Below are 12,224 nucleotides of genomic sequence, written 5' to 3' on the forward strand. Positions count from 1 at the left end.
ACTCTACGCTTTTGTACGACTGGCGTAACAGCCGGATCGCACTTGAGCTTATGCTCCGCCTTACTTCGGGGTACACCAGTCATGTCAGCTGGTGCCCACGCAAAGATGTCAGCGTTTTTCTGCAGTAAACGTTTGAGTAAGGTGCGGGTGGGATCAACGATTGTTGGTCCAATGGTAACGGCCTGGTCGGGGTATTTGCCATTGAAGGCCCATTTTTCTGGTTCAGTGATGGTTGGTTTAGCCTTTTTCGGTTTGGGTTTAGATGAGACAGATGCAATGCATACCTGGGGAATGCCAGAGATCATCGCTACACCCTCAGCTGTTGGCCATCCCATCATGCCGTGGACTGAAGATACCACGGCGTTGAATCTTGCCATCCCGTCTCTTCCGAATAGGATGTCGTACGTGTGATGTGGCTTTTTCATCACGACAAAATCCACGTCTTCTGTGCGTGAATGATTCCCATCAGTAAGAGTAACGGGGAAAGATAGGATACCCAGGGGTGTTTCTGTACTTCCGTCAAACCCTTCCATTGAAGCGTAGACCGTTTCCAAGCGTTCTTTGTCTTCATCATCCAGCTTATCAAAGAACTGCCTGTACATCACTGTCGACGAAGCGCCGTTGTCAGCAAGAGTGCGTGAAGTGATGTAGTGCCCCAGCTGGCTTCTGATGACGATGGGGCCTTCTTTGCTGGGGCCTCCTGGCACTCGCGGGAAGCGCACCTCGGCTTCCTTCCACGCGCATGGTTCTGCCACCCGTCTTTTTCTTCCTCTGACCTTGCCATGAACCATGTTGATGCTGATATCGACGGGCTTTCGTCCGTTACCTCTGTACCGGTTGTCATTCCTTCCTCCCTTCCTGATCGATGCCACAAGATGTGCAAGTCTTCCATCCTTGACAAATGTCTCAATAATATCCTTCAAGGATGTGCACTCTTCAGTACCATGACCCTTTGTCCCGTGGAAATCACAGGATTTGCTTTGATCCGCATTAGGTTTCTGCCGGATCAATGGGGCTTTAGGCCATGGCAATTTTTCCGTGGCAAATATCTCCGTGACGCTCTTCGTGAGTGGCGTCCACCGGTGTTTTCGGTTTGAAGGGTGTGTGTTGTCCCTTCCGCCAACAAGAGGGCGAGAGCTGGATGAGGTGTCAAAGTTTACCCTTGACTGCCAAATACCTAGCCTCCTCTTTTTGTTCTGCCGGGCGATCCGGACATTGTTCTCTCTGGTCCTCTGCGTGTAGAGGTGTGTACTCTGGGGAAGATCCCTTCCCAGTTGCTTTTCCGTCTCGGCAAAGCGCTTTGCCGCCGTCATGATGGCATCCCAAGTTGATGGCATGCCATCCTTACCCGTCAATGTGCGGATAAGTTCTGGGTATTCGGCGCCTTGGATGAAGGCGGCGCGAACCAGATCCTCACTTATGTTGCCGAGACTAAGCTTTTTGGAATTGAAGCGAGTGATGAAGTCTAGTAAAGATTCATCCTCCTCTCTCACGCAGTTGAGGATCGTCCACTGCTCTTCAGTGTACTTCCTCTGTTGGCTGAAATGCTGGCTGAACTTGTTCTGAAAGTCCGCCCAGTCATATATGTGGTGGATCGGTAAACGATCGAACCATGCCCTGGCCGCTCCGACCAGAGTCATCTGGAACATGTAGCACCACGTGGGTTCCGTCCAGTTGCTGACGGTAGCCCCCGCAATGAACCTGTTCAAATGGTCGTCTGGGTCGGATAGACCATCATAAGTGCCAATGTTGGACATTTGTTTGGCACTTCTCGGGGCGATTGCTTCCGCAATGTCCCTTGCGAACTTTGACTTCCCTGCATTTGTAGCAGTTGGTCTAAAGGTTTTGGAAAAGTCACGCGGGTTTCTCTCCGCGATTGGTTTAAAGGCTTCCCCAAAATTCCTTTTTGGTTGGACGTCCGTTTCCTTACGCTTCCCTTTCGCCTTATGGCGAGGGTTCGCGTCGGTGTCGGACTCCAACTCGTCGTCTGAGTACTCGCAGTCACTGCTTATATTGAGGTGTTGGCGAGTACTGGCGAATTCGTCAGCCTGTTGAACTGAACGCAAGCGTTCGTCCAATTCGGCTTGGAATTCTCTTTGCCGTGCTTCGGCCCACGCCTTCACTTGATCTAGTGTTTGGCGAGGGACCTTCGTTCGTTTTTCCAGTTGGGTATCGGAGAATCCCAATGGAATATTTACTCCACTTGCCCCGGCTTGGGTAGTCGGGGTAGTGTTCGTAAGGATTGTATAACTGCCGGTGTTCCCTCCAGTTGCTGGGGTTGTTACCGGGGTTTCTTGGTCGGTTACTGGCCTTTGAACCGGAGTAACGTTAACCATTTCTTCAGAAATTGTGAAAAAACTAAAATAGTTCTAGCTTTTATGCACGGATGGCGCCAATGAAGAAACACTAAGTGACCCGGTACAGATTATAGATAATCTGGGGGTTAAGTAATGTTTCCCACGGATGAGGTCTAGCTGAGAAGGCTGTTCTTCAGGAGACCTGCAAAACAAACACCGTAAGCTCGTCACTAAGAGGGGGGGGGGGTTCCTCCTTGTGACCACCCTCCGGCGTGAGAATCAGACTAGGTTGCTCTGAATATAAGTGTATATTAAGAGATTGCTAGATAACTGGATAGCAGATGATCTTACCATTCCAAGATGTTGGAGTATTTATAGCCGAAGGTAGGTTTCCAAGCAGGTACAGCCGGCTGAATAGTATTCCTGTTCTACCAACAGTGGACTATGCACAGGCCATACTGGTTGGTGGGTAGGTTACGGCCAACAGTGACAAAGTCGGCTGCACTATTCCACCAACTGTAGATTATGCACGTCCCACCTACTGTGGATTGTACACAGGCCATGCTGGTTGGTGAAAAGGTTACGGCCAATAGTAACACTATTCCACCAACTGTAGGCTGCGCATGTCCCACAGTAAGGGTTGGTGAGTAGGCAGCGGCTAATAGTGAAACAGTACTAGAGGGTGCTCCTCCTCGCACTGTTGTCGGTGAGCTGTCACCCTGTGATTGGCTCATGGGTTGTTCTGGTCAGATCGTCTGTCATATCCATACCTTGGTAGGTATAGTACAAAAGATCTTTCAGAATCATACAGACTGGCTCATTTAGGCGGGATTGTTCCCGCCTTGCTCATTCCTTCATGTGACTACTGAAGTATCTATTGTCTTGTGCGTGTAGCCCTGCTGTCTGCGGGTAGCCTTCCCTGATGGCTTGTATCCGCAACTGCGGGAACAGGCGGGGTACTTCACCATTGGGAGGCTTTCCCTGCGTGTACAGCTTGCGTACTGCGCGTAAGGTTCTATGAGCATGGTGGGTCCTGCGGGAGCAGATGGTCTTTGCGCAGACGTCCCTGTTCAAGGTGAGTCTTGCGGGACCAACTGGGCTCTGCTAGGACCTACCTCTTCAGATTGTTAACAGATTCAAGCTGCAACTCAAGTTCTTTGACCTTTGACTCATAAACTTCTTTTTCTTCCACAGTCTTCTCCTGCTCTTTTGACTTAACTTCAAGGTGTTCTTTCAAACTTCGAATCAGAACTAAATTTTCAGAGATTTCAAGGCCATTTTTCTCGACTTGCAATTCTGATTCGGTTTTCAAATCATTTAACGATTCGAGCTGCAATTCCAGATCTTTGACCTTTGACTCGCACACTTCCTTTTCTTCCAGAGTCTTTTCTTGTTCTCTTGACTTGCCTTCAAGTTCTTCTTTCAAACTTCGAATCTGAATCAAAAGTTCAGAAATCTCAACACCCTTTCTCTCGAGTTGCGTTTCTGTTTCGTTTTTCTGGTTGTTTATTGATTCAAGCTGCAAATCTAGATCTTTGACATTTAACTCGTAGCCTTCTTTCAAACTTTGAATCTGAAATAAGAGCTCTGAATTCTCAAGACTCGTTTTCTCGAGTTGAGTTTCTGTTTCGGTTTTCACATTGTTCAGTGATTCGAGCTGCAATTCTAGATCTTTGACCTTTGACTCGTATCCCTCCTTCTCTTCCACTGTCTTCTCTTGTTCTTTTGACTTGCTTTCAAGTCCTTCTTTTAAACTTTGAATCAAAACTAACATTTCAGAAATCTCAGCAATCTTTTTCTCGAGCTGTGATGATGATTCGGTTTTCAGATTGTTAACCGATTCAAGCTGCAATTCCAGACTTTTGACCTTTGACTCGTACGCCTCTTTTTCTTCCAGAATCTTCTCTTGTTCTTTTGACTTGCTTTCAAGTTCTTGTTTTAGACTCTGAATCTGAACTAAGAGCTCTGAATTTTCAACAACCTTTTTCTCGAGTTGACTTTCTGTTTCGTTTTTAAGGTTGTTTGACGATTCGAGCTGCAATTCTAAATCTTTGGCCTTTGACTCATAGCCTTCCTTCTCTTCCACTATTTTTTCTAGTTCTTTGGACTTGCTTTCAAGTCCTTCTTTCAAGCTTTGAATTAAAACCAACTGTTCAGAAATCTCAACAACCTTTTTCTCAAGTTGCGATTCTGATTCGTTTTTCAGACTGTTAACCAAGTCAAGCTGCAATTCTAGATCTTTGACCTTTGACTCGTATCCTTCCTTCTCTTCTGCTGTCTTTGCTTGAAGAACGCACATTTCTGCAATCTCTTCTTTGAAACTCTCTATCTGATTAACAAATTCTTCAAGTTGTTGATTTTTCCCATTGACTACTGAATTTAATTCAGCTTTTAGTGTTTGCAACGACTTCACCTCTTCCTCTAATTCTTTCACCCGAACAACATATGCTTCTTTCTCTTCTAGTAATTTCTGTTCATCTGCTACTTTACTGACTTTCAAAGATTCCAATTCCTTTTCAAAGGTGTTGACTTTCTCGGTCATACTCTTTATTTCTTCATCTTTCTGAATCTCAATCTCTCTTTTCTGGGAGTTTAAAGATTCAAGATTTTCTTCAAAGATTCTTATTTTAATTTCTGTCTCGCTTTTATGTGAAGCATGCAGCTCTGTATGTTCAAGAAGCTCCTTTTCTTTTGCAGCCAATTGTTGTTTTAAATGGCTGCATTCAGCAGCAAGTTCTTCAATTTTTTCTTGATTTAATTTAATCTCACTTAATAACACTGAACCCTTTAATGAAATAGCTTTTCTTTCTTCCTCATTGGCTTCTAGATTCTCCGTCATTCTAGAAAGTTCTGACTTCAGACCCTCCTTTTCTCCTTCCAACAGAACATTAACCGCTTTTAGCTCTTCAATCATCTTCTCGGTTTCTTGTTGCTTGTTCACAGCAGTTTCGCGTTCTTCAGTTGCAACGGTCACCTTTTTCGTCAACTCGTCGATATGTGTGTCTGCATCGTGAAGTTGTTCCTTGAGTGTGTCAACTGCATTCAGCTTCCCCTTTTTACTGTCCTTTTCGTTTAAATGATCATCTAAGTCAGAATCAGAATCTGAGCTGTATGCAGAAGAATCTTTTTCTTTTTTAGGTTGAATCTTTTCCTTCAATTCTCCTGTGATGTGATCATACCGTTCATAGACTGATCTATGATGTTTGTGCAAATCTTCAATCAATTCAACAAGTTTGCTTCTTTCATCAGTGTCTTCCTGTTTGAGAAGCTCTAGAATCTTGTTATAATTGTCCTCCATTTCTGCAAATACATTCAGAGCTTTTTTAAAATGTTTCAAATACATTAGAATTATAATCTCCCAAATCATTTTATTTTATAAGTCAATAATGATATTAAGAATCAACATTGGTTTTAGCTTGCAGGGTATCTGACATGTTCATGAATGATAACTTACAAACATTGGCTTTTCAAATTTCATTAGGCTTGTAAACGAACCCAACGAACATAAGCGGAGCACGTTTGTTCGTTTTACTTTAACCCAACAAAACGGTATTTCGTTTTACTTTAACCAACAAAACGGTCAAATACGAACATTAAATGAACAGGCGTTTACTGTTCGTGTTTGATCATTAATAAAATGAACATATTGGTGTTCGTGAACAGTATAAACTAAAGGTTCACGAACACAACTGAGGTAAAACCAGTCAACCGTAATGTGAAGAACAATGTGTTGGCCAAAAATATTATGAAAACTAGACTAACTTGTAATGGGCCAAAAAAATTTTAAGTGAATTTGTTAACAAACGTAAGCGAACAAGATTAAACACGTAGACTAACGACCATAAATGACAAACATAAATGAATTAAATTAACAAACGTTCATGAACATGAACGAATAGAATGACAAGTGTTCATGTTCGTTTGTTTAACTAAATAAAAAAAAATTATCATGCTCGTCATTTATTAAATAAGCGAACATAACGAACTTCCCGCCGAATGGATCACGAACTATTCGCTAAACATTCTGTCCGTTTACAGGCATATTTTTCATGAATTCGAATAGGAAAATAATTTGAATTTGAAAATGATACTTTACAAACATTGGCTCTGGAACGCATACCATTTTAGATTCCCTAAACTTGATTGTTGGACAATTTAGCAAATATTATATATTCAAAACATAAGTGAAAAGGTGTTCACTAAAGCAGTAAAGCATATACCTTTATTACTCCCTTTTAGTTCCTCATCTTGGTCAATATGACTTCCAAACATCGACTTAATCTGATCTCTGAAACGATGTTTTCTCATTTCCTTGTTTGGTTTCACGAACTACTCCTCAAATCTTCAAAAAGATAACAGTGTTTGTCTGAAGAACAAAAATGATGTTCTTTAAAAAGACAAGGCAATATTTTCTTTAACAAAATCGAGCTTGATTCTGAAAGTCAAAACAGAATACTTGTTTCAGTAATCAGACACAAGAAACCGGGTAACTTAGATTAACTAATAGAATGGCATGAAAGTTAAAGTAATAACTGTTATATGAAAGTACGATGACTGAACCACAGAACCAGGTTGTCGCACGACACGACATTAGACGTGTATGAAGATCGTTAAAAGTAAATAAATTAAAAAACACCAAAAGTGCCCTTCATGTTTTCCTGATTGAGGGGACTTGCATGATATTCATAGTAGTTTGGCTCGTCTTTCATTCCAATATGTGAAGAAATTAAATCCATAAATTAGGCCTTTGTCTAAATCTCACCCTCTTTCATTCGCATTCTAAATCTTTTTCCTATTTTTGCAAACTTTGTGCTTAAGTTCAAATCATTTTGGTGTTCAATATTATGGTGCTGATATTTTGACAGCTTGTTACCGATGAACCGTGTGTACACGTGGCTTTACCCTCCATTAATACAAATATCATGGTTAACTTCATCATGGATCAACCCTCTATTATTTCGTAATATCTTAGGTCTTCTCTGCATTGAGTGAGTCTTTAAGTTATAGGCTAGGATTTCTGTTTGTTTTTCTGATTGTGTGCTAAGAGAATAAACGAGTTTTGTAATTTGAGTTCTTTCGCTAGTGAGAACTTTGAATTATAATTATTTGTGTTTGTTATTGTTGTGTTTTGTATTCAAAATCCACCATTCTGATCTCGACTAGTATATGATTATTCATAAAACCTCATATTATCACAAATCTAGGTCCAACACATTATGGTCAAAAAAATCTGCAAACTCTTGTGAGGTTTATTCTTGCATTTTACCGTGTTTTTCTGCATTAAACAAAACTCAAAGGATGATCCAAATCATTTCTACACATTTTTGTTCATCTTAGAAGTGCCTTTAATTAGGCTAATACATGTAAGTATGAACCTGACCATTAACTAAACTAAACATAACCTAAACATATGCAAACTTGTAAATCAGGACTGAAAATCAAACTAACACGGCTTCCTGACATATGTGTATATTAAATTAACATCCATTTCAGTTATGAAAATAATTAATAATCCGAATTAATATCATACAACAAAATCACGTCATTTAAATCCTAAATTCAAAATCAAACCGTAATCCGAATCAAATAAAAATCAAACCGATACAACCGGTTACAACTCACAACAAACGATTCCAGCTTATTAACTCAATTCAACAAATCATCAAAATTCAAAAACCGGTCAAACTTCACTGAATCGATTATCAAACCGTTTCAATCACGCATGCAAGCTCCGATAAATCGAGAGATTATAGATATAGGCTCTGAAATAGCATCAAATGAACATACGAATATACGATACGATACGAATGAAATGAATCGAAATTAAGACGTAAAAGTGAGAATTAAACGATGAACCTTTGAATTCCGATACGCGTTGATCGATCACCGGTCCAAAAGCCAATCAGAAATCAAGCTCATGAAACTGATGGCGATGATGATCAATTAGTGTGTGTGTGTGTGAGAGAGTGAGAGAGAGACAGAGGTATAATCAGAATGGGCTGAATTCTGATCTGGAATTTGCTATTTTTTTATATTTTTTTGTATCGTGGCCCAATTGTTTCAACAACTTTCATAACCGTCCGTGTGATATTATTTTGGACGGTATGCACCTTGTGCTTTGTTATATTGACAAAATGTATAAAAATTAGTTTTCATTTCTAAGATCGATAGTTTGAGCTTCGAAATCTATCTTGTTTCATCGTGAATTCTTTAGATGTCTGGTTTTAGTCGTTTGAGCTATCGAATCAAGTTATAATATTTGTCAAGTTAAGATCGAGTCTGAATCAAGACTCGCTTAAGTAATGGCTTTGTCAAGTTGCTACCTTATTTGTAAATAGTAATATCGCAGTTTCAGTTCTTTGATGTTAAGGAAAATGCCTTTGTTTTAGCTCCAAACATTTAAAAGGCACGTTAATTTTTTTTTTCCTAGGACACGAGAGGGATGGGATAACTTGGATAGAGAAGCCAAACCCAAGTAAGATTCATTTTGGACATCCGGTCACATGCTTCTTTTTTTCTTTGAAGATGCAGAGATACACAAAAGAGATTCAAGAGATCCAATTATTCTTCAAAAATATATTCTTTGTAAGCTATATATTAAATGATTATGAACCAATACTCTACTACTATCAGAATTTTAGGATTCTCATAGGTAATTAATTTTGTTAATAATTTTCTGTTAGTTCTCATCATGAATCTTGATTTATCATTGTATCTCACTTGGAAGTGTGAGCGTGACACTTGATTCGCTTAGTGAGTAAGGCAGTTTCTCCTTAAAATAGAGTTGTGTGTTGACCATGTAGCTAGATCAACATGTTTGTACTTAGTTTTCTATTGGATTTTCAAATTTAGTAAATAAAATGGTTATATGGATAATAGAGTTTCTCTTATTGGTATTAACAGCTACTATAGAAGAAATGTTTGTATGCGGTGCTAATGATTTAATTTTTTTTTTGTTCCTTAATAAATAATGAACTCATAAAATAAGACAAGTTTCATTACACATCAAACGATTTACAATGAAGTGGCAGGTAAGCGGACAACAAGCTGCGTCGCAACCTCCTTTTGGATAGCAAACCCAATCCTACTAAAAACAAAGTTTTGATTCTTAATAATCTCATATTGCAATGTATTGTACCTTACCCAAAACAACAGCACATTATGGTTTTAAGTTTGGTCTTATGGGTGGTGGATAATTTGATTAGAAATCTAGGCTTCAATTTATGCTCAACTTTAGACCCTTAAAAAATTACACAACTACATCAAGTGAGCATCACGTGGTAATATGGTGTGAGTGTGTGACAACAGGATTTCCCGTTGATTTTTTAAAAATAACTTTATTGCTTCTTATAAATTTTATATGTGACATGTGTTTACCATGTGTTTGTAAAATGATAAATTTTAAATCTATGAATACCATGTATATTTATGCATTTATGTTTTCTAGTACATGTGATGACAAATATAGACAAATAATGCCTTAATATTTTCAAGGGATACTGTGTGCGGAACTGATCATATTATAAATAAATAAATAACAAAAGGAAAAAAATGGAGAATGCTATATATGTTTTTTTGTCTTGTGTGATATATTGATAAGTTTTTTTTTTTACGTAATTCAAACAAACAATATGCATTTTATGTAGCATACAAAATAGTTTCAATATATAATTGGCAATAATAATAAAAATAATAATAATAAACCCTCAGAATGACATTCACATACACTGCTTATCATTACTAAAAAAAATACACTATTATTCCAATGTATAATTTTGTGTGTGAATAAATAAATACTACTCGTAACTCTTATGCTAGAGAGTATATGCAAATTGCTTGTATCAAATTTTTTAACATAATAAAGCATGTTACTCGTTGTTGTAAATTTTTATACAAATAAAAGACTTAAAAAAATGTATATGACAAACAACTTGCATTTATTTTAAACGACTTAGTTTCACTGGCGAAGCTTTACTAGGGCCAGGGGAGCCCCCCCCCCCCCCCCCGGTTTTTTCGCGTAGTAGTGTAAATTTACCTGTTTTCGTCCGAAATTTTTTATGCGTAGTGTAAATTTAGGCGTTTTCGGCCGAAAATTTGAGTTCGGCCCCCCATCGTTTGTGAATTTTTGTATACATTTTGAGTCCACCCCCCGGTGTCTTAGTCCAAGCTTCGCCACTGCTTAGTTTGCCATTTAAAAAAGGCTAGAGGCGTAGCTTGTTACCCTATTGTCTTATGTATCGATGTAAATACTACTTTTTAATTTATTCATAAACGTAATTCAAATTGAATTAAATGCATACTTTAAATGTCATAGAAACTTCATTTATAAACAGCATTAGTATAAGAATATAAGATGCACTTGATTATAATAAAACCAACATGAAAAATGTTGCACTTTTGGGTGAATAAAAGAGCAAGTGAAAACTATAGGGCTTATGGGTGTGACTTTAGTAAATGAAGGGCTGGAGTGAAAAATAGAGAAACTGAGGTGGCATAAGAAAGTAATTTTGTCTGGCATGCATGACAGAAATCAGAGATGAACCGCTTTTTTTGTGGTTTCAAATTTTTAATCAAAGACTGAAACGAAGAATATTATTGGTGAAAATTACATACGAAAAAGAAAAATACAACACGACGCTACTTTTTTCATAATGATGTAACGTTACACGTTTTATGCGTCGTAAATATATTTGTTATTTTTATAATTTTAAATATATATTTATGTTATGCATAAAAGTTTATTTTGATAAATTATTATCTTTATGCTAACAATGACAAATTTCAAGTAGTTTTCCTATTTATGTATTTTATGGATGGATGGATTTCACAAGAATATAAAATCTAGAACAAAAGGTGCAAATATACAAAAAAAAAAAAAAAAAAAAATTATTATGTTTAAACTATAAAACTTGATGTCCATAACTTTAAAACTTTTATGTCCATAACTTTAAAACTTTTAATCTTATGACAAATAACACATTGAAAGAAATAATATAAACCAAGCAACTTGTCAAATTAACCGAACATGATCTGTTTAGCTAAATCCAAGCATGCTTGGGGGTTCAACTGATTCAAACTCGTTTAGACTACATTACTAATTCATGAACTTATTATTAGATTCGTGTACTGTCTTGTAGAAATTCACCCTATATCATTAATCTATGATAAAGGTATAGATAAATCATCTTTATTATACATAAATATGCATATTTTTAATAATTTATTATATACTTCAATCCAGTTATCTAACAATTCTTTCAATAAAACAGAGATTAGTTAGCAACTAAAGTCACTATTTGCATTAACTGTTAAAAAGTGGAGCGCACCATTGGGCAGATTCGAGAAGCGTTGCCTGAGGTATCTTTATCTTTTTCTTTACGCTTTCCGCTCGTAATTAGAAAATGTTCTAACTTGTAATATTCTTTTGTAGGTTGTGCGTCGGGTCCTTTCAGAGACCTCTTACGACGATGCAATGAGCGCAGCCCTCAACGCTTCTCATGAGGATGGGCAGAAGACTGGCTTCCTGCTTGGTCTAGGGTTTGCTGAGAGAGGCTTTCCGCCCTCCAACTTCCCTTTATTCAATGTTAATACTGAAGCTGCTTATGACCAAGCTGTGAATCAGTACGCTGCCTTCCCGCATCCAGTGGTGGAGAAGGTGAATGAAGCTGCTGCTGCTGATGATGGGCTAAGCATCCTTAAGGCTTTCCTTGGGCAGCCGCGCTCTGACGGTGCTGGTCCAAGCGGAGGTGGCCCTGAAGCCTGATCTTGAAGATCCCTTCCCCCTGCTAGGATAGACAGCCTTGTATAGATTTCTTTTAGGCGGGTAGTTACCCAGCCATTCTTGTAATTGATTGTGAAATATTAATCTCTTTGCGTATAAGATTGTTATTTCCTTGGGTTCTTTGCTTTATAAACTTATGACTTGCA

The 12,224-nt window shown here is 38.4% G+C and overlaps 1 protein-coding gene across 1 annotated transcript; it reads right to left on the reverse strand.

Moving 5' to 3' along the window:
• Positions 1–3,408: 3,408 nt before the first annotated feature.
• Positions 3,409–8,344, reverse strand: LOC143567244 (uncharacterized). The gene is made up of 3 exons (XM_077053708.1): positions 8,154–8,344; positions 6,518–6,732; positions 3,409–5,597 (listed from the first exon to the last, which is right to left on the reverse strand). The coding sequence occupies exons 2-3, from the start codon at positions 6,603–6,605 to the stop codon at positions 3,409–3,411; spliced, it is 2,277 nt and encodes a 758-aa protein (XP_076909823.1). The 5' UTR covers positions 6,606–6,732; positions 8,154–8,344.
• Between the last annotated feature and the right edge of the window lie 3,880 nt (positions 8,345–12,224).

This window comes from Bidens hawaiensis, unplaced genomic scaffold (assembly GCF_021521415.1).
Source record: "Bidens hawaiensis isolate Kalapana, Puna unplaced genomic scaffold, B.hawaiensis_p1.1 tig00023273_1, whole genome shotgun sequence".
In the NCBI taxonomy this organism is placed as follows: Eukaryota; Viridiplantae; Streptophyta; class Magnoliopsida; order Asterales; family Asteraceae; genus Bidens; species Bidens hawaiensis.

Coding starts and splice junctions, on each gene's coding strand:
- LOC143567244 (XM_077053708.1), bottom strand. CDS start 6,605: ATGAGAAAACATCGTTTCAGAGATCAGATTAAGTCGATGTTTGGAAGT. Junction 5,598..6,517: donor ACTAAAAGGGAGTAATAAAG/GTATATGCTTTA, acceptor ATGTATTTGCAG/AAATGGAGGACAATTATAAC.